The following is a 22,443-nucleotide window of genomic DNA, read 5'->3' as shown; positions in this document are numbered from 1 at the left end:
GATGATGCTACTGCTGCTGCTGCTGATGCTACTGCAGCTGATGCTAGTGCTGATGATACTAATGCTGATGATGATGTTATTGCAACTGATGCGAGTGCTGATGATGATGTTATTGCAGCTGATACTAGTGCTGATGTTGCTGCTACTGATGATGTTCGTGCTGATGATCCATTCAACCGCTCGAACCACCGGGCAGCTACCAAGTTCACACAAATGACTCCCGTGTCGAGCGACAATTCCACTAATTCACAGATTCAGCCCCCCCCCCCACTACCCCCCACTACCCCCCACTACCCCCCCACTACCCCACCCCCACAACTACCCCCCCCCCACACTACCCCCCCACACCCCCCCCACACTACCCCTCCCCACACCCCCCCCCCCCCGTGATCAATCACGGGGCTCTCTTCACCACCAAACTTTGGGTGTTTAAAGATATCCGAGGCAATGGTGCCCCGTAGTGGTGAACAGACGGTAACAGGCAGAGGTGGGACAAAGTCATTGTTATGCAAGTCCAAGTCGAGTCGCAAGTCATCAAATTCATGACTCGAGTCTGACTCGAGTCCAAGTCACATGACTCGAGTCCACATCTCATAGGTGGGACAAAGTCATTGTTATGCAAGTCCAAGTCGAGTCGCAAGTCATCAAATTCATGACTCGAGTCTGACTCGAGTCCAAGTCACATGACTCGAGTCCACATCTCATAGGTGGGACAAAGTCATTGTTATGCAAGTCCAAGTCGAGTCGCAAGTCATCAAATTCATGACTCGAGTCTGACTCGAGTCCAAGTCACATGACTCGAGTCCACACCTCTGGTAACAGGGCACGCTTACGTTTCACCACGAATGAGAAATGAGCACAGGCCGTTCTCACCCTTCTCTGCATCGGCAGCAGACCACGCTTTCACGCCTGTTTAAAGGCTCATTCCTAACAGCGTGCTTCAGCCGCACCGAACCTCACAAAAATTAACCCGTAAAAACTAAGTTTTTCACTATAAATCCTTTATATGCGTGGCATCGGTTTTATTTTATTATTCATTTCTGTTTTTCTTGAGTAAGAGTTTCATTTTTATCACATTGGTATTTTAAATTAAATATGAAAAAAAAATTGTCACGCACAACGAGTCTGTGTGCAAAATGTCAGCTCGATTGGATCACGGGAAGTGGGTTAAAAAACGACCGAAATATTTGCACGGTCGTAAGCGCGCAAGCAAGCAAGCAAGTGAACTTAATATAAAGGATTTAAAAAATAATATTCAGGGCCTACCTTGGCTCCTCCCACCCTCAACCAGTATAAAAACAAGGACTGTGTTCTTGGAATTTCTCTCACTTGATACAGCAATCGTGCTGTGACGGTTCCACCTGAAGACGGAAGCTTGTGTTGCCTCCGAAATGTCGTGATTTTTATTTTATTTTATTAATTTTATTTTTTGACCTACGTGACTTTACCGAAAAAACCTAAGAATATGAATCCTTGCAGTCACGAAAGCTTCAAATCTAGAAATGATTACGGATGCTTGTGTTGCGCCCGAAACGTCGTCATTTAATTTATTTTTATTTCTCAAAAAATATGTACGGATCCTTGCAGTCGAGCCTCTGATAATCCCGCGAGCCCCCTCGTTGTTAAGGTTCCAGCCCCACACCCCCACTCTCCCACACCCCACTCTCCCACACCCCACTCTCCCACACCCCACTCTCCCACACCCCACTCTCCCACACCCCACTCTCCCACACCCCACTCTCCCACACCCCACTCTCCCACACCCCACTCTCCCACACCCCACTCTCCCACACTCCACTCTCCCACACCCCACTCTCCCACACCCCACTCTCCCACACCCCACTCTCCCACACCCCACTCTCCCACACCCCACTCTCCCACACCCCACTCTCCCACACCCCACTCTCCCACACCCCACTCTCCCACACCCCACTCTCCCACACCCCACTCTCCCACACCCCACTCTCCCACACCCCACTCTCCCACACCCCACTCTCCCACACCCCACTCTCCCACACCCCACTCTCCCACACCCCACTCTCCCACACCCCACTCTCCCACACCCCACTCTCCCACACCCCACTCTCCCACACCCCACTCTCCCACACCCCACTCTCCCACACCCCACTCTCCCACACCCCACTCTCCCACACCCCACTCTCCCACACCCCACTCTCCCACACCCCACTCTCCCACACCCCACTCTCCCACACCCCACTCTCCCACACCCCACTCTCCCACACCCCACTCTCCCACACCCCACTCTCCCACACCCCACTCTCCCACACCCCACTCTCCCACACCCCACTCTCCCACACCCCACTCTCCCACACCCCACTCTCCCACACCCCACTCTCCCACACCCCACTCTCCCACACCCCACTCTCCCACACCCCACTCTCCCACACCCCACTCTCCCACACCCCACTCTCCCACACCCCACTCTCCCACACCCCACTCTCCCACACCCCACTCTCCCACACCCCACTCTCCCACACCCCACTCTCCCACACCCCACTCTCCCACACCCCACTCTCCCACACCCCACTCTCCCACACCCCACTCTCCCACACCCCACTCTCCCACACCCCACTCTCCCACACCCCACTCTCCCACACCCCACTCTCCCACACCCCACTCTCCCACACCTCACTCTCCCACACCCCACTCTCCCACACCCCACTCTCCCACACCCCACTCTCCCACACCCCACTCTCCCACACCCCACTCTCCCACACCCCACTCTCCCCCCCGCTCTCCCACACCCCACTCTCCCACACCCCACTCTCCCACACCCCGCTCTCCCACACCCCACTCTCCCACACCCCACTCTCCCCCCCGCTCTCCCGCTCTCCCCCCCGCTCTCCCCCCCGCTCTCCCCCCGCTCTCTCCCCCACCCCCCACTCTCCCCTCGCTCTCTCTCCCCCTCCCTCCCTCCCCCCCGCGTACCTGGAAGCACTCCGGCCCTCCCCCACCGCCGCACCCCCCTGCCCTCTTCCCCCGCCCCTCCTCCGCGTGGTGGCTCACTCGCAGGCCCGGGGCGAGCGCCATCACGGTCTTGAGCACCAGCGCGGCCAGCTCGCCCCACAGGCGGCGCACGTCCTGCCCCCGGGCTGCCAGGCGCGCCAGCAAGCAGCGCAGGCTCCGCTTGCTGCCCGTGGCGCCCGAGTCGGAGTGCACGAAGCGGCCACTGTGCAAGTTCAGCGAGTAGTTGGTCAGGTGCATGTAGAGGCGGTGGAGGTTCTTGGGGTTTGGCTCCTGGGAGGGGTGGAGGCGGTGGGAGGTGGAAGAGAGGGAGAGGTGAGAGAGAGATGGAGGATGGCGTGGGTGGGGTTGTCGGGAGAAAGACAGGAGATGGTGAGTATTTGTTCCTGGATTTGGCTCCTAGAGGGGGGAGACACAGCGGGAGGGATAGATCAGGATCGAACCCACGACCTCCTGTACACCAGGCGAGGTAGTTAACATCTCCAAGCCACCGTGATGATGATGACAGAGACATACAAACTCCAAATATACAGCAGCAGGCGTCAGGGTCGGGATCGAACCCACGACCTCCTGTGCACCAGTCGAGGTAGTCAACATCTCCTAGCCACCGTGAGTTGATTTCACTGTTCGCCCCGCTCTCTCCGAGATTCGGCGGAACCAGGAGAGAGAGAAAGAAAGCGAAACGAACTCCTGCCGACGGCGATCCGCCGCTCACCGACACCGACGACTCTCCGCGATCCGCCCGGCGTCACCGCCGCGAAAACACCGACAAGTCGGCCCGCACCTGGTAGACCTCGGTGCAGAAGCGGCAGAGGCCCTCGCGCGACACGTACACCTCCAGCGGCTCGAGGGAGGACAGCAGCACGTAGAGGCGGATGTCGAACTTGAGCTTGTCCAGGAGGAGGGGCCGCTGCACATACTCCTGCACGATGGTCGGCCTGCCGCCACGCAGGCAGCCGGCTGCGTGCAGCTCCTGCGGTGGTGGTGGTGGTGGTGGTGGAGGGTGGTGGTGGGAGGGGTGGTGGTGGTGGTGGTGGAGGGTGGTGATGGGAGGGGTGGTGGTGGTGGCGGTGATGGTGGTGGAGGGGGGGGGTGGTGGTGGTGGTGGGGGTGGTGGTGGTGGTGGGGGTGGTGGTGGAGGGGGGGGGGTGGTGGTAGTGATGGTGGTGGAGGGGGGGGTGGTGGTGGTGGTGGCGGTGGTGGTGGTGGTGGAGGGGTGGTGGTGGTGGTGGTGGAGGGGGGGGGGGTGGTGGTGGTGGGGGGGGTGGCGGTGGGGGGGTGGTGGTGGTCTAGGGGGGGGGGTTGTGGTGGTGGTGGGGGGGGGGTGGCGGTGGGGGGTGGTGGTGGTGGAGGGGGGGGGTGGTGGAGGTGGTGGTGGTGGTGCGGAGGGGGGGGGAGCAGTGGTTAGACGTCAGAGGGCCGTTGACGCTTCACTGCAATCACCACCATCACCAGCATCATCGTCGTCGTCACCACCACCATCATCACCACCACCATCATCATCATCACCACCACCACCACCACCATCATCACCACCACCACCATCATCACCACCACCATCATCATCATCACCACCACCACCATCATCACCACCACCACCATCATCATCATCACCACCACCACCATCATCATCACCAGCATCATCGTCGTCGTCACCATCATCATCACCACAACCACCACCATCAATACCACCACCACAATCATCACCAACACCGTTATTATCGTCGTCACCACCACCATCAATATCACCACCATCAATATCACCACCACCACCACCACCATCATCATCACCACAACCACCACCATCATCATCACCATCACCACAACCACCACCATCATTATCACCACCATCATCATCACTACCACAATCATCACCACCACAATCATCACCACCACCAAACAAAGACAAAAATCCCCCATGGCGCCTTAACAGACCGTAGGGGCAAGTGCCGTTAGCGAGCACCGCTGGGTCCAGCGAGGTGCCGGGGGGCAGGGCGATGATTCAAGAATCCTGCACAGCGGTGTGAACTAATAATCATGACGATCACAATTTACGTTTGTTCGTAAGGCGTCTTCCGCTAATGTCTCAAGGCGCCTTGTGAGATTAAGGATGAGGGAAGGCCGCGAGAGAAGGAAAAGCCCAACAGAATGAACTGACTGAACAAGATGTGGTTTCAAGACGAGACTTGAACGTATCCACGCCGTCGGATAAAAGAACGGTGGCGCCACGGTGGCTAGGAGATGTTGACTACCTCGCCTGGTGTACAGGAGGTCGTGGGTTCGATCCCGACCATGACGCCTGCTGCTGTATATTTGGAGTTTGCGTGTCTCTCTCTCATCATCATCAAGGTGGCTAGGAGATGTTAACTACCTCGCCTGGTGTACAGGAGGTCGTGGGTTTGATCCCGACCCTGACGGTTGCTGCTGCATATTTGGAGTTTGCGTCTCTCTCATCATCATCATCATCACGGTGACAAGGATATGTTAACTACCTCGCCTGGTGTACAGGAGGTCGTGGGTTTGACCCGACCCTGACGGTTGCTGCTGCATATTTGGAGTTTGCGTGTCTCTCTCTCATCATCATCATCACGGTGGCTAGGAGATGTTAACTATCTCGCCTGGTGTACAGGAGGTCGTGGGATCGATCCCGACCCTGACGCCTGCTGCTGTATATGTGGAGTCTGCGTGTCTCTCTCTCCCCGTGGTCGCGTGGACTTTTCTCCGGGTCCTCCGGTTTTTCCTCTCCACACCTAGAATCGACGCCGCGCATTTAAAGACCATTTGGCTGCTGTAAATGTCCAGGCGATGATGACGATGATTATGATAAGCCGCTTCCGTTGAGCTATCGTTCGTGATGGCCAGCTCCATAGCAGCTCAGCGGGGGGCCCTTAACCTGGTCAAATAAAAAAATTAACCCGTAAAAACAAAGTTTTTCACTATAAATCCTTTATATGCGTGGCGGCTAGAGTCCTCTCGTCCTCTGGCTTGAGATGGCTGCCACCTATGGGTCAGATGATTGCCTGCCACCATTAAGCAATTGGTAATTAAATATAATTTTTTTTTACCTAAAAAGTGGAACATTTTGGAAAAAAAATTTCAGGAAAATAAATTGTCACGCACAACGAGTCTGTGTGCAAAATGTCAGCTCGATTGGATCACGGGAAGTGGGTTAAAAAACGACCGAAAGATTTGCACGGTCGTAAGCGCGCAAGCAAGCAAGCGAGCGAGCGAACTTAATATAAAGGATTTAAAAATAGTTTCATCGTTTGACGTTAACTGCGACGCTGGCAGAATGAATGAATGAATGAAAGGAAGGAAGGAACCTGGGGGTTGCTGATGAGAAAGATGCCGTCGCCTTGCGAGCCGCTGTCCGGCTTCACGATGAACGTCAGCTTCCGCGACGGATCTTTCTCTCGCAGCTTCAGCACCTGCGACAGGTGCCGAGGAACGACGTGTCAGACGAATTCACCACCACCACCACTTGAACCACGACAACCACTACCACCACCACCACCACTTCAACCACGACAACCACTACCACCACCACCACCACCACTTCAACCACGACAACCACTACCACCACCACCGCCACAGCCGCCACCACCACCACTACCACCACCACCATCACCGCCACCACCACCACTTCAACCACCACCGCTACCACCACCACCACCACTTCAACCACGACAACCACTATCACCACTACCACCACCACCATCACTGCCGCCACCGCCGCCACTGCCACCACCACTGTAACCACCACCACTACCGCCACCACAACCACCACCGCAACCACCACCCTTACCGCAACCACCACCAGTGCTACCACCACCACCACAACCACCACCACTTCAACCACCACTACCACCACGACCATCACCACCATCACCACCGCCGCCACCGCCGCTACAATCACCACCATCACCACCATCACCCCCGCCACTGCCACCACCACTGCAACCACCACCACTACCGCCACCACCACCACCTCAACCACCACCCTTACCGCAACCACCACCACCGCTACCACCACCACCACAACCACCATCACCACCATCACCGCCACCACCACCACATTAACCACCACTTCAACCACCACCGCTACCACCACTACCACCACGACAACCACTACCACCACCACCATCACCACCGCCACCGCCACCACCGCCGCCACTGCCACCACCACTGTAACCACCACCGCAACCACCACCACCGCCCACACTGTCGCCACTTCCACCACCGCTACCACCAACATCACCACAACCACCACCATCACCACCATCACAGCCACCACTGCCGCCACCGCCGCCACTTCCACCACCATTGCAACCACCACCACTACCGCACCACCGCAACCACCACCGCCACCATCACCGCCACCACCACCACAACTTAAACCACCACCGCAACCACCACCACCGCAACCACCACCACCGCCACCACCGCCACCACCGCCACCGTCACCACCGCCACCGCCACCACCACCACTGCCACCGTCACCACCGCCAGCAATATGCAAAATAACGAAAAATCTAAAATAACAGATTAAAAGAGAACGTCGTGGAAAGATGTAATCGGTGCGCGTGACTTCGCATCAGAATGTCCACTTAGGCTCACCGCAACTTAAAAAAGTTTTCTGAAAGCGTGCTTACCAAACTGTAAATTTAAACACTTGGCGGGCAGGCGGGCGTGCGTGCGCCGAGTGCTCTACTCAACGCGTCACCGCTCGCTGTGTTTACCGATGGGGGGGGGGGCGGGGGGGGGGGGGGCCTTTTTATCTGGCAACAAAACTGAAACCTCGGCACAGACGGCAAACCCCCACCGCTTGACACAAAAGGCAAAGATCCCACCACCCCAGTGTAGCCTCAACCGACCGTTGGGACAAGTGCTGTCAGCAGCGAGCGGCAGCAGGACCCAACCGAGTAAACCGCCCCACTGCCCACAACACACATCAGCTTCAAACAGCGGGAATTCTTCCGGCAGGATCCATGAGCCGGGGTAGAAGGTGTACTCATCGGGAAACAGCTGCTGCATGGTCCTTAACGCGCGGCTTAGGTTCACCTTCCGAACGAGCTCCGACATTCCTTCGGGGGCGGCAGAGAGAACAAGGGGACAGCAGCGGTGTTAAACCAAAGATAGGTCCGGTCCGTGCGTCCATCGCGATGACGTGGGGAACAGCGGTCGAGTTGTTGTAATAAATAAAGCATCGTATAGGGAGGGCGGTAAAGGAACAGTCGCGATAACGTGCGAGAAGGCCGGGGCGCATGGGGTAGCATCTAAACCAGCGGTTCTTCTTCTTAACCCGGGGGTGCCAGGCCATCTCCTGGGTGAGTGAGACGGGGCCAGATTTTTTGTCAAATCATCGAAAAATTATGGAACAGAAAATAACAATCGGTTTTAACCTTCCTGGCAATAAAACAGGAGCAGTGTTCAGATTCCACCATTGGAACCTCATTTGCCAGTGGCAAAATATGATCATTGTTTTTTTACCCTTTTATCTGGCAACAAAACTGACACCTTTTTTTTTACAAGGAGTCATCTTTGCATTGACCACAATACCTGCAGTCGGAATGCAAACAAAAAACACAACTCTGATAATGTATGCACTGTCCTTGAAGTTGATTGGTCCACACCCGAGACAGCTTTCCTTAGAGCCTAGTCTCACATGGTGTTGGACCAGATGACGCCAAAAGGCGCACAACTCAAAGACAATGCACCATCAGAGTATGAGAGCTCCACGCATGACCGCCTTTGTCTCCCCAGTGACGATGTTTACTGCACACCGCACCAGGTACTCATTTGAGGCTGAGCCAACCTAGGAGAGGCCCAGGACCGGTTCAGATAATCGTCACTGGTGTTGGGCGCGAGCGGGAATCGAACCCGGGTCACCGGGTTCATAGCGCAGCGTAGCGCTAACCGCTACACTACACACTCGCACTCGGGAGATGAGAAACAGTAACGTCCATGCGTTGGCGTTGTTGTTGTTGTCGTCGTTGTTGTTGTTGTTTACCCGGAAATTTGTTGACAATGCCAGAGCAGACGTTTTCCGAGTCGTGGAATGACGTCCCGTGCCAGTAAATATCGCAGGGTTGTCTCCGGCCAAACGGATACTGCAAAAGGCGGCGACATCACAGATGAATGAATGAAAAAACACAACAACCGCTCGATACGTTCCTCAATAGCGCTGCGGCCTTGAAGCTCGCAGAGCCGAATGGAGTTCAAAACGACCCGCAGACACAAGCACCACTTGGTTGTGAAAGTAGCAGAGGTCGCAACCGGGTACCCGATACCCGTACCCTACCCGATAACCGGCTACCCGTACCCGGCCGGGTACGGGTACCCATTTGCGACCCTGGTGCGGCCAGGTACGGGTACGGGTAGGCCGTGAGTCACTGGTGAGTCACCGTTTGTCACTCATTTCCCAACGACTTGTCTCTTCTCACAATTCAAGTTCCTAGAATCAACCCACCCGCGCCTGCAACATGGCTTCATCCCAGAGGTCGCAATCAGGTACCCGATACCCGATACCCTACCCGTACCCGGCCGGGTAGCAGTTTCTCAAGTGTAGTAAGCTGATGGTCTCTGCCCGGTCATCAATGAATTATACAGAGACCCATAGACTCACATTAAGACCCATAGACTCACATAGAGACTCAGAGACTCACATAGAGATGCATAGACTTACATAGAGACCCATAGACTCACATAGAGACCCATAGACTCACATTAAGACCCATAGACTCACATAGAGACACAGAGACTCACATAGAGACTCAGAGACTCACATAGAGATGCATAGACTTACATAGAGACCCATAGACTCACAAAGAGACCCATAGACTCACATTAAGACCCATAGACTCACATAGAGACACAGAGACTCACATAGAAACTCAGAGACTCACATAGAGACTCAGAGACTCACATAGAGACTCAGAGACTCACATAGAGACGCATAGACTCATGTAGAGACCCATACTCACACAGCGACCCATAGACTCACACAGAGACCCATATACTCACATAGAGACTCAGAGACTCACATAGAGACTTAGAGACTCACATAGAGACTCAGAGACTCACATAAAGCTGTCATAAAAATCGGGTTCCAAAGTGTAGAGAGTTGAACGACTGCATACAAAAAAAACCCATCTAATTAAATTTAATTCTGTACTTAATTCAGCTCATTCCCAGCCGTACTAATTATTTATCTTCTTCATAATTGCATAAGCACAGGTAATCCGCAACCCAAAAAACGAAATCCGCCCACGGACGATTGAGAGTTAACCGTATAAATGATATAACTCAACAGCATATTTCAACATTGAAACGTGTTCGAATGCCAGCTAGCACTCGATGGATTTCACTGTTGAGAAGAGGTCTTAAATTCTTTACCGTGGGTAGGGACCTTGTGGGTCTGCATGAGGGTCCCTTAATTATTTATACATTAATTTATTCATGCGCTCAATTAATCATTAGAAGCTTTCTTCGCTGCCTGTTGAAAGCACGTTCGCTCATTTTAAACTGGCCCCTTTATTTAAAATCCCAGTCGTCTCAAGTCTCCTTGGGTTTCGGTGATGGTTGCTCAGTTATTTTTGATGAGAATAATAATAATTATAATAATTAATTGGCACCGAGGAATGAAACTGATCCAAGTGGACGTCCGATAACACTGGTCAACAAAAACAAAAATGTTCTGGCCTGGACTTTTGCAGCTGTTCCAGACTAATTTCAGGGTGCTGATTCCAAATCTGATCTCAGATTTTCTCTATCACATCGCATTTTTATGCTATCGGCATACCCCATTATCATTGATTTTACCCGAAAATAACTCTGTCACTTATGATTGCAAGTTGTTGCGAGTCAGTGACTGCTTTAGTGTTAAAATATGGTGCTGTATTTAAGATTTTTCTTCTGCAGTTTTTATTGAAAATGCAATATTTGATATCTAAAAAACCTGATGTGATGGACAAAAACTGATGCCAGATTTGGAATCAGCACCCCAAAATTACCTTACAACCATTGAAATACCTTATGCCAGAAAAAGTGTGTTGACCAGTGTAAGAGATCGAGTGACGAACTCCGCTCATGTGCACGGCGGATCGTTGAATCGCAGGATCGTGGGATGCGGCAGCGACATAAGAGGGGGGTCCCTTCATCCAGCAGAGGATTTGTCGTGGCTAATGACGAATGAAAATGATGACATCAGGCCCAAAGCCTCCGTGAGTTTCATGGGTGTTTGCTTGGTTGGTCAGCTCGGTGCAAGAGCAAACGTGACTTTTGTTTATCAATCTTAATTTGAAGGGCCTTTCTGTGAGCACATCAGCCACTCAACCCATAGGCTTTGATGAGAGTATGAGAGGCTAAAGTAGATTTTAAGATGCCTCTGCAAATGGCCCTTGTACTTTTATCATCATCAGCAAAATCATCGTCAGTAGCCGCAGTCTAGTGGCTGCTGGATAAAGGATTCCCCAGAAGCCATCGCCATCGGTCAGTCCTGCAATCACGGGAGAAAGTCGGACTTGCAAAAGGTATCTCCGAACCAATGCTCGCATGCAAACCATCAATGGGATTCTGCTGCTGAACACGGATCTCCACAAGAGAGGTTTTTGGGTTAAATCGCGTGAGTGTAAATGTGTCGTTAAACCCGCCACCACCCGACACGGCCAATCAGTGATCCTAGGATAGAATATGCATTATACGTTTGAATTATCGTTAGTTTATTATTATCAATATAATAAAGTTTCGTTGAATATCACGTTGATTTCAGCGAATCGCATCTCCTGATCGCTGAGTAACAAAAAACCGCAATTGGAAACAACCAGCTTAGCCGTGCAGTCTACATTATACATAAACAAACGAAAGGAAATCAACACATTCGTCTTAAAGTATATATATTGTAAATGGTGTGGGTTTAATCTCCGACACACAATTGGTTAATGTTGAACTAGTAACGAATTGGCCCGTTTTGTTAACATGACACACACCCTTATAAAATGGCTGTGTTGGGTGGTGGCGGGTTTAACGACACGTTAACATTTACGCGATGCAACCCAAAAAAAAACCCCTCTATTATGGAGCAAGTAGAAAAACACACACGTAATCAGCAAGGTTTGACACAATGGCTCCTCAACATACCACACGTATATTTTAAGATGTTTTCCGCCACCCAACGAGCGTTTATACATCTAACCTATATAATTCATTTTTTGTCTGTCTGTCTGTCTGTCCGTCCGTCTGTCCGTCTGCGTACGCTCCCTTGCGGGGGATGTAACTCTCGGACCGTGGGGTTCGGCGAGATTAAATTTTGCAGGTAGGCACGCCCCCGGCCCCGCGGTAAACTTAGGCATTTCCGATTTTTCGTCTCTAAACTTTAAATCGGACCGATTATCGATTTAGTGCGATTTCTCTTTATTTATTTATTGCTTTATTTATTTATTTGCTATTGCCGACCGGCGCGGACCACGGCGGTTGCCCCTGGCAACGGGTAGCAACAACTTCGCTGCGGGGTGGACGCCATTTTTAATTCCCGTTAAAAATATGCGCACGCATTAACACGCGACTCTGAGGTAAATTCATCAAAGTTTCACGTCCTCTTCACTCCCCCCCCACCCCAATGTGTGCAATTACTATTATAGGGTCGGTAGATAATAAAATTATAGCGATTAGACAGTATTATTGTAGCGCGGGGGGGGGGGGGTAACGGCCCCAGTACCCAGCCTCAGCCGAGTGGGCAATCTAGGTGAGGCCGGAGGCTCTGCACGGTACTAGGCCTCGACACCCCACCCGTGTCAAGCGACGACTTTGTGGTATAAACTCGATATATCCGGCGTTGCCCGGGGGGAAAATACATTTAAAATCTTCTGAAAACTTTAAAACTTTACATACCAATGAAAATACAACTGTGTAATTACTTTTAAACCCGATGCGCCAAGAATCGATTCTCTGAATCGCGCAAAGGAATCGAAGGTTGTAGATTCCTTTAGATTCGGACGATTCCCGTTTACTATAAGTTGGTTAAAGTCGATATAAACTGCTACGAACGGGAAATATCCGGCGTTGACCGGGGCAAAAATGTAATTAAAAACTCCTGAAAACATTAAAACATAACATACCAATGAAAATAAAACTCTGTCATTCAAAATGTAAACCCCCAACATGCCAGGAATCGATTCTTTGAATCGCACAAAGGACTAATCGAAGGTTGTAGATTACTTTAGGATCGCGCTTCCTGTTTAATATAAGTTGGTTATAGAGTTGATATAAACTGCTACGAATGGGAAATATCCGGCGTTGACTGGGGCAAAAATATAATGGTGAGGGTGTGATTGGTGAAGATGAGTAGTGAGGGTGAGTGGTGAGGGTGAGTGATGAGGGTGAGTGGCGGTTGTGAGTGGCGATTGTGAGTGGTGATTAGTGAGTGGTGAGGGGAGGTTGAGTGGTGAGGGTGAGCGGTGAGGGTGAGTGTTGAGGGTGAGTGGTGAGTGGTGAGGGTGTGATTGGTGAGGATGAGTGGTGAGGAAGAGTGGTGAGGGTGAATGGTGAGGGTGAGTGGTGAGGGTGAGTGTTGAGGGTGAGTGGTGAGGGTGTGATTGGTGAGGATGAGTGGTGAGGGAGAGTGGTGAGGGAGAGTGGTGAGGGTGAATGGTGAGGGTGAGTGGTGAGTGGTGAGGGTGAGTGTTGAGGGAGAATGGTGAGGGAGAGTGGTGAGGGTGTGATTGGTGAGTATGAGTGGTGAGTGGTGAGGGTGAGTAGTGAGGGTGAGTGGTGAGCGGTGAGGGTGAGTGTTGAGGGTGAGTGGTGAGTGGTGATTGGTGAGGGTGTGATTGGTGAGGATGAGTGGTGAGGGAGAGTGGTGAGGGAGAGTGGTGAGGGTGAATGGTGAGGGTGAGTGGTGAGTGGTGAGGGTGAGTGACAAGTGGTGAGGGTGAGTGGTGATTAGTGAGGGGTGAGGTTGAGTGGTGAGGGTGAGTGGTGAGCGGTGAGGGTGAGCAGTGAGGGTGAGTGGTAATTGGCAGAGGTGGGACAAAGTCATTGTTATGCAAGTCCAAGTCGAGTCGCAAGTCATCAAATTCATGACTCGAGTCCAAGTCACATGACTCGAGTCCACACCTCTGGTAATTGGTGAGGGTGTGATTGGTGAGGATGAGTGGTGAGTGGTGAGGTGAGTAGTGAGGGTGAGTGGTGAGCGGTGAGGGTGAGTGGTTGTTGTGAGGGTGAGTGGTGAGAGTGAGTGGTGAGGGTGAGTGGTGAGCGTGAGTGGTGAGGGTGAGTGGTGATTGTTGAGGGTGTGATTGGTGAGGATGAGTGGTGAGTAGTGAGGGTGAGTAGTGAGGGTGAGTGGTGAGCGGTGAGGGTGAGTGTTGAGGGTGAGTGGTGAGGGTGTGATTGGTGAGGATGAGTGGTGAGGGAGAGTGGTGAGGGAGAGTGGTGAGGGTGAATGGTGAGGGTGAGTGGTGAGTGGTGAGGGTGAGTGTTGAGGGAGAATGGTGAGGGAGAGTGGTGAGGGTGTGATTGGTGAGTATGAGTGGTGAGTGGTGAGGGTGAGTAGTGAGGGTGAGTGGTGATTAGTGAGGGGTGAGGTTGAGTGGTGAGGGTGAGTGGTGAGCGGTGAGGGTGAGTGGTAATTGGTGAGGGTGTGATTGGTGAGGATGAGTGGTGAGTGGTGAGGTGAGTAGTGAGGGTGAGTGGTGAGCGGTGAGGGTGAGTGGTTGTTGTGAGGGTGAGTGGTGAGAGTGAGTGGTGAGGGTGAGTGGTGAGCGTGAGTGGTGAGGGTGAGTGGTGATTGTTGAGGGTGTGATTGGTGAGGATGAGTGGTGAGTAGTGAGGGTGAGTAGTGAGGGTGAGTGGTGAGCGGTGAGGGTGAGTGTTGAGGGTGAGTGGTGAGGGTGTGATTGGTGAGGATGAGTGGTGAGGGAGAGTGGTGAGGGAGAGTGGTGAGGGTGAATGGTGAGGGTGAGTGGTGAGGGTGAGTGGCAAGTGGTGAGGGTGAGTGGTGATTGGTGAGGGTGTGATTGGTGAGGATGAGTGGTGAGTAGTGAGGGTGAGTGGGGAGGGTGAGTGGCAGTTGTGAGTGGTGATTAGTGAGGGGTGAGGTTGAGTGGTGAGGGTGAGTGGTGAGCGGTGAGGGTGAGTGGTAATTGGTGAGGGTGTGATTGGTGAGGATGAGTGGTGAGTGGTGAGGTGAGTAGTGAGGGTGAGTGGTGAGCGGTGAGGGTGAGTGGTTGTTGTGAGGGTGAGTGGTGAGTGGTGAGAGTGAGTGGTGAGCGTGAGTGGTGAGGGTGAGTGGTGATTGTTGAGGGTGTGATTGGTGAGGATGAGTGGTGAGTAGTGAGGGTGAGTGGTGAGGGTGAGTGGTGAGGGTGAGTGTTGAGTAGTGAGGGTGAGTGGCGGTTATGAGTGGTGATTAGTGAGGGGTGAGTGGTGAGGGTGAGCGTGAGTGGTGAGGGTGAGCAGTGCGGGTGAGTGGTGATTGGTGAGGGTGTGATTGGTGAGGATGAGTGGTGAGTGGTGAGGGTTAGTGGAGAGTGGTGAGTGGTGATTGGTCAGTGGTGATTGGTGAGGATGAATGGTGAGTAGTGAGGGTGAGGTTGTGTGGTGAGGGTGAGTGGTGGTTGTGACGGTGAGTGGTGAGGGTGAGTGGTGAGGGAGATTGGTGAGGGAGATCGGTGAGGGAGATTGGTGAGTGGTGAGTTGTGAGGGTGAATGGTGAGGGTCAGTGGTGAGAGAGTGGTTAGTTTTGAGGGTGAGTGCTGAGGTTGAGTGGTGAGGGTTAGTGAAAAGTGGTGAGTGGTGATTGGTCAGTGGTGATTGGTGAGGATGAATGGTGAGTAGTGAGGGTGAGGTTGTGTGCTGAGGGTGAGTGGTGGTTGTGACGGTGAGTGGTGAGGGTGAGTGGTGAGGGAGATTGGTGAGGGAGATTGGTGAGGGAGATTGGTGAGTGGTGAGTTGTGAGGGTGAATGGTGAATAGTGAGTGGGAGTGGTGAGTAGTGAGGATGAGTGGTAAGGGTGAGTTGTGAGTGGTGAATGGTGAGGGTGAATGATGAGTACAGTCAATATGCACTGCTGTAATCATAGCAGGTACCACCACAGTATGTACTGCTGTCATCATAACAGGTACCAACACAGTATGCACTGCTGTAGTGATAGCAGGTACGACCTCAGTCGGTATACACTGCTGTAGCGATAGTACAAACTGCTATCGAGTTGGTAGATACCGCTATAGTAAATACTAAAACAGTCAGTATATACCGCTACAGTCAGTCAATACTGCTACAGTCAGTATATACTACTATACAGTCAGTACATACTACCACGGTGAGTAGATACTATTATAGAGTGAGTAGATACTGTTATAGATTTTCTAGTTACTACTATAGTCAGTGGATACTACTATAGAGTCAGCGGATACTATACAGTTAGTCGTTACGAGTATATAGTCGGTAGATACTACTGTAGGCCCAGTAAATACTACTATGGTCAGTAGTTATTAGTCACTAAATACTACTACACAGGCAGTAGCTACTACTGGCTCAGTAGATACTACAGTACAGTCAGTAGATACTACTATAGAGTCAATAGATACCACTTCCTCTGTTGTATGTAAGGTGTTGTTAGTATATATACCTACGAGGGGTAAAGATATTTTTGAGGGGGGGGGGGAGACCACAATTTTCGGAAACCTTTTGACATCAACTAATTACCCCACACTTTCTACAACTTTTTGGACTTGTGAAAGCCTCTTATATATTTGTTGGTGGAGAAATGTACAAACAGCCCACTGAGCTTTGACAATACCTTAGTATCTGTGTATATATATGTAAAGTTTTTAAGAAATATATTTTTCACCCGGGCAAAGCCGGGTACTTCCGCTAGTGTGTAATAAAGCTCTTTGAGGCGACTTCTGGAATCTGTCTTTTATTCAACTTGTATACAGCTTTTCCTTCATGCTGCTGACAGGCAGCGTGAGAGGGACAGAAAGAGAGAGACACACCGCCACGTGGCAACCCGGAGCCCCGCTCCCGCGTGGCTCCCTTCCTCTGTTCGTTCCCGTTCTGACCACGTGTCATTCGTCTCCACCCCTATTTAATATCCGGGTCACGTGGTACGTTTCCACCAATCCTGGCTAGCCTCCGTGGAATATTCCAGGCCCCCTCGTAAGCTGCCGGGACCACGCCCCTGACTCGTCTCCCCATTGGCTGTGGCCAAAACCAGCAGAACCAATCCCCTACTTCCAACTGTCACCTTTCCATTACGTCAGGGCCACGCCCCTAGGCTTCCCCCCATTGGCTATAAACCAGGACCGGCAGAGCCAATCATCATGACGAGTTGTGATACGTCATTGAGCCGGATATATCCTCACATTACACATGTGGGGCAAAACCAGAGAATCAGCAGAACGTCCACGCATGCAGAGAGGGGCAATACATGGACCCCTCGACTGACGAACACTCGACTTACGCCCTTTAAGAAATACGAACAAACCTGTCCGTATGTCTGGTTGCGTGTTCGGATCGAGAGTCATAAGTTTAACCGCCGTGCAATGGATGGCGGCGGTGGCATCTACATCTGGAGAACGTGAAGAACCAGTGGCATCTATATCTGCAGAACGTGAAGAACCAGTGGCATCTACATTTACAGAATGTGAAGAACCAGTGGCACCTACATCTGAAGAACATGAAGAACCAGTGGCATCTAAATCTGCAGAACATGAACAACCAGTGGCATCTACATCTGCAGAACATGAAGAACCAGTGACATCTACATCTGCAGAACGTGAAGAACCAGTGGCATGCACATCTGCAGAACGTGAAGAACCAGTGGCATCTAAATCTGCAGAACATGAAGAACCAGTGGCATCTACATCTGCAGAACATGAAGAACCAGTGACATCTACATCTGCAGAACGTGAAGAATCAGTTGCATCTACATCTGCAGAACGTGAAGAACCAGTGGCATGCACATCTGCAGAACGTGAAGAACCAGTGGAATCTACATCTACAGAACGTGAAGAACCAGTGGCATCTACATCTGCAGAACGTGAAGAACCAGTGGTATCTACATCTACAGAACGTGAAGAACCAGTGGCATCTACATCTGCAGAACGTGAAGAACCAGTGGAATCTACATCTACAGAACGTGAAGAATCAGTGGCATCTACATCTGCAGAACGTGAAGAACCAGTGGCATCTACATCTGCAGAACGTGAAGAACCAGTGGCATCTACATCTGCAGAACGTGAAGAACCAGTGGCATCTACATCTGCAGAACGTGAAGAACCAGTGGTATCTACATCTACAGAACGTGAAGAACCAGTGGCATCTACATCTGCAGAACGTGAACAACCAGTGGTATCTACATCTACAGAACGTGAAGAACCAGTGGCATCTACATCTGCAGAACGTGAAGAACCAGTGGCATCTACATCTGCAGAACATGAAGAACCAGTGGCATATAATCTACAGAACGTGAACAACCAGTGGCATCTACATCTGCAGAACGTGAAGAACCAGTGGCATCTACATCTGCAGAACACGAAGAGCCAGTGGCATCTACATCTACTGGAGATTATACAACTTTTAAAGCCATTCCCCGTGTTTAGTGCACATGCCATACGTGTTTGGAATCGACAAGAGTAAAGTTGGACTTACGAACAAATCGACTTCCAAACAGACCTCTGGAACCTGACTCGTTCGTAAGTAGAAGAGCCCCTGTACTATATCCCGTACAGAAGGGACAGATGGAGATTAGTCCACATCTTCCGTGCCGCCCTCTCCTGGCGAGCCAGGGTATGGACGGTGGAATCTTCATGCCACAAACTCTCAACCTTCACAGTACAGAACAACACCAACACCACCACCGCCGCCCGGCTCGTATACTGTTCCATAATTTTCCAAACTTGGATGTAATTTAATCTCCATTAAAAAGAAAAACTGATGTCAAATAGTGTTGTCATGCAATATATTGCACACAAATTCAGGAAATAAACGTCTGGGCCTTTGAATTAAAGCCACCACATCGGTTGAACGCTCAACCTGAAGACATCAGAATCAGAATATTTATCCATACTGGAGGAATCCGATGAGTTATAAAGACATTTTTCCACAGATGTCCAGGAGTTTCACAGATGCCCAGTAGATGTTTTGGTGAATTGGCAGTAACAAGGGAGAGACCGAATTTCAGATGATTGTGGTGGTGGTGGTGATGAGACTTTAAGAATGGATCTTTGAAATACACATCATCAAACTCTCATATCTGTCAACCCACATGGTAGTCGTGGTGAGTGTAGTGGTGAGTGTTGTTGTGAGTGTAGTAGTGAGTGTAGTGGTGAGTGTAGTAGTGGTGAGTGTAGTGGTGAGTGTAGTAGTGGTGAGTGTAGTAGTGAGTGTACTAGTGGTGAGTGTACTAGTGGTGAGTGTAGTGGTGAGTGTAGTGCTGAGTGTAGTTGTGGTGAGTGTAGTAGTGAGTGTAGTGGTGAGTGTGCTAGTGGTGAGTGTAGTGGTGAGTGTAGTGGTGAGTGTAGTAGTGGTGAGTGTAGTGGTGAGTGTAGTAGTGGGTGTAGTGGTGAGTGTACTAGTGGTGAGTGTACAAGTGGTGAGTGTAGTGGTGGGTGTCCTAGTGGTGAGTATAGTGGTGAGTGTACTAGTGGTGAGTGTACTAGTGGTGAGTGTACTAGTGGTGAGTGTACTAGTGGTGAGTGTAGTGGTGAGTGTAGTGGTGAGTGTAGTGGTGAGTGTACTGGTGGTGAGTGTACTGGTGGTGAGTGTAGTGGTGGTGAGTGTAGTGGTGAGTGTAGTGGTGAGTGTATTAGTGGTTGGTGAGTGTACAAGTGGTGAGTGTACTAGTGGTGAGTGTACTAGTGGTGAGTGTACTGGTGGTGAGTGTAGTGGTGGTTGGTGAGTGTACAAGTGGTGAGTGTACTGGTGGTGAGTGTAGTGGTGGTGAGTGTAGTGGTGAGTGTACTAGTGGTGAGTGTAGTGGTGAGTGTAGTGGTGAGTGTAGTGGTGAGTGTAGTGGTGAGTGTAGTGGTGAGTGTACTAGTGGTGAGTGTAGTGGTGAGTATAGTGGTGAGTGTGCTAGTGGTGAGTGTACTAGTGGTGAGTGTAGTGGTGGTGAGTGTAGTGGTGGTGAGTGTAGTGGTGAGTGTAGTGGTGAGTGTACTAGTGGTGAGTGTACTAGTGGTGAGTGTAGTGGTGGGTGTACTAGTGGTGAGTGTACTAGTGGTGAGTGTAGTGGTGGGTGTACTAGTGGTGAGTGTACTAGTGGTGTCTTATTTGTTTGTATTTCTCCCTTGTGATGTGTCTTTATGGGGTGAACGTTGTCATTTATAACGGGCACGGGGTGACCAATACGGTCTGAATCGATCTGTGATAAGAGGGCACTGATAAGGGGTTGACAGGTTTGTAGTGGTGAGTGTAGTGGTGAGTGTACTAGTGGTGAGTGTACTGGTGGTGAGTGTAGTGGTGAGTGTAGTGGTGAGTGTTCTAGTGGGTGAGTGTACTAGTGGTGAGTGTAGTGGTGAGTGTACTAGTGGTGAGTGTACTAGTGGTGAGTGTAGTGGTGAGTATAGTGGTGAGTGTAGTGGTGAGTGTTCTAGTGGGTGAGTGTTCTAGTGGGTGAGTGTACTAGTGGTGAGTGTACTAATGGTGAGTGTAGTAGTGGTGAGTGTACTAGTGGTGAGTGTAGTGGTGAGTGTAGTAGTGGTGAGTGTAGTGGTGAGTGTACTAGTGGTGAGTGTAGTGGTGAGTGTACTAGTGGTGAGTGTAGTGGTGAGTGTACTAGTGGTGAGTGTACTTGTAGTGAGTGTAGTGGTGGTGAGTGTACTAGTGGTGAGTGTAGTGGTGGTGAGTGTACTAGTGGTGAGTGTACTAGTGGTGAGTGTACTTGTAGTGAGTGTACTAGTGGTGAGTGTACTAGTGGTGAGTGTACTTGTAGTGAGTGTAGTGGTGGTGAGTATACTAGTGGTGAGTATACTAGTGGTGAGTATACTAGTGGTGAGTGTACTAGTGGTGAGTGTACTAGTGGTGAGTGTACTAGTGGTGAGTGTACTAGTGGTGAGTGTACTTGTAGTGAGTGTACTAGTGGTGAGTGTACTAGTGGTGAGTGTACTTGTAGTGAGTGTAGTGGTGGTGAGTGTACTAGTGGTGAGTGTACTAGTGGTGAGTGTACTAGTGGTGAGTGTACTAGTGGTGTCTATTTGTTTGTGTTTCACTCTTGTGATGGGTCTTTACGTGGTGAACGTTGACATTTAAAACGGACACGGGGGTGACCAATACGTTCTGAATCGATCTGTGATAAGAGTGCACTGATAAGGATTTGAGACCCACGGAGACCCACAGAGACCCACAGAAACTGCACCCATAACGCCACAAGATTGATTGATGATGACAGACCACAGACCACCACCACCATCATCATCATCATCATCCCAGCAGCTGTCATCTGGCAGAGGGAAGGAAGAGATGGCGCAATGAATGAGACTCACTTCTCTCCACTTGAGCTGGCTCAGGCTGGCTCTCAGCGCCTCAAGTGACGTCTTGGCTTTCGAACTATCCACCGTAACGATGCGTTTCCTCTTTTTTGGAGACTTGTTCGCGTCTTCTCGTGCCTTAGTTACTGTGGCTTCATCGTCATCATCATCATCAGCAGCACCACCACCACCACCATCATCATCATCACCTGCATCGTTGTTGTTGTTGCTACTGCCGTTGCAGACATCAACGCCATCATCATCATCGTCGTCGACATCACCAGCGATGTCACCAGCGGTATTGGGGTTGTGTTTGCGATGATGATGATGGTGGTGGTGATGATGATGGTGGTATGGAGTTGATGATGACGGTAGCGGTGGTAGTGATGGTGGTGATGATGAGGATACATCTCTACGTCCTTGCCTCGTCCCTTCGATCACCGAAGTGGAGGGAAGTTTGCCGACGTCGGTAGCGAGGTTTGCCTTCGTCCCCACGCGCCTCGCCGTCATGTTTCTCCTCACCGCTTTCGCTGCAGTTGTCAAGGCGTGCGGTGCCCAGGACGCGATGGGCCTCTCAACGCATATAGTTGCCCCCTTTTTACCTCGCTCGCAACGCGTGCGTTTTAAATAATTTCTTTTTAGATGTACGCTCGATAATTAGTCTGTCAACGGCAACGGAAAGCATTCTTTTTACTCCGTTGAAAATATTATTTTGAATTGTTTAACAAGCACGGTTACGTTTTAAACTCGCAGTCGCCGGATGGTCAAAATAACTTAATTATAGCGGGTTGGGACCGCGAACGCGTTTTGTAAATGATGCTTTGCCGGCAAAGTGGGGTGGGGTCCCGGGGTCCCGCCCGGCACCCGTAGCCTCTCGGCGCCAGATTCCAAATATAGCAACGAGTTTGCCAAATACGACCCCCACCCCCCCCCCATGCAATGCATTGTAGGAATAGGAGTGACGCATGCGCGCGGCGCGCAATCGCAT

The 22,443-nt window shown here is 51.2% G+C and overlaps 1 protein-coding gene across 2 annotated transcripts in view; it reads right to left on the bottom strand.

Annotated features, from left to right (window-relative positions):
• The window catches only part of TTLL11 (tubulin tyrosine ligase like 11), a 263,922-nt gene extending 241,901 nt beyond the window's left edge, over positions 1 to 22,021 (bottom strand). For both annotated transcript variants that reach the window (XR_013640460.1, XM_078881427.1), the window contains exons 1-6: positions 21,471 to 22,021; positions 8,996 to 9,095; positions 7,936 to 8,069; positions 6,309 to 6,413; positions 3,770 to 3,958; positions 2,950 to 3,258 (exon numbers count right to left, since the gene is read on the bottom strand). Coding sequence is in view for 1 of the 2 variants with exons in the window: in XM_078881427.1 (XP_078737553.1) it covers positions 2,950 to 3,258; positions 3,770 to 3,958; positions 6,309 to 6,413; positions 7,936 to 8,069; positions 8,996 to 9,095; positions 21,471 to 21,965 (1,332 nt within the window). In the remaining variant the exon portion in view is untranslated. The remainder of the gene's footprint in view (positions 1 to 2,949; positions 3,259 to 3,769; positions 3,959 to 6,308; positions 6,414 to 7,935; positions 8,070 to 8,995; positions 9,096 to 21,470) is intronic.
• Between the last annotated feature and the right edge of the window lie 422 nt (positions 22,022 to 22,443).

Source organism: Lampetra fluviatilis, chromosome 61, assembly GCF_964198595.1.
Source record: "Lampetra fluviatilis chromosome 61, kcLamFluv1.1, whole genome shotgun sequence".
Classification (NCBI taxonomy): domain Eukaryota; kingdom Metazoa; phylum Chordata; class Hyperoartia; order Petromyzontiformes; family Petromyzontidae; genus Lampetra; species Lampetra fluviatilis.
This window is presented reverse-complemented; position numbering and strand designations above follow the sequence as displayed.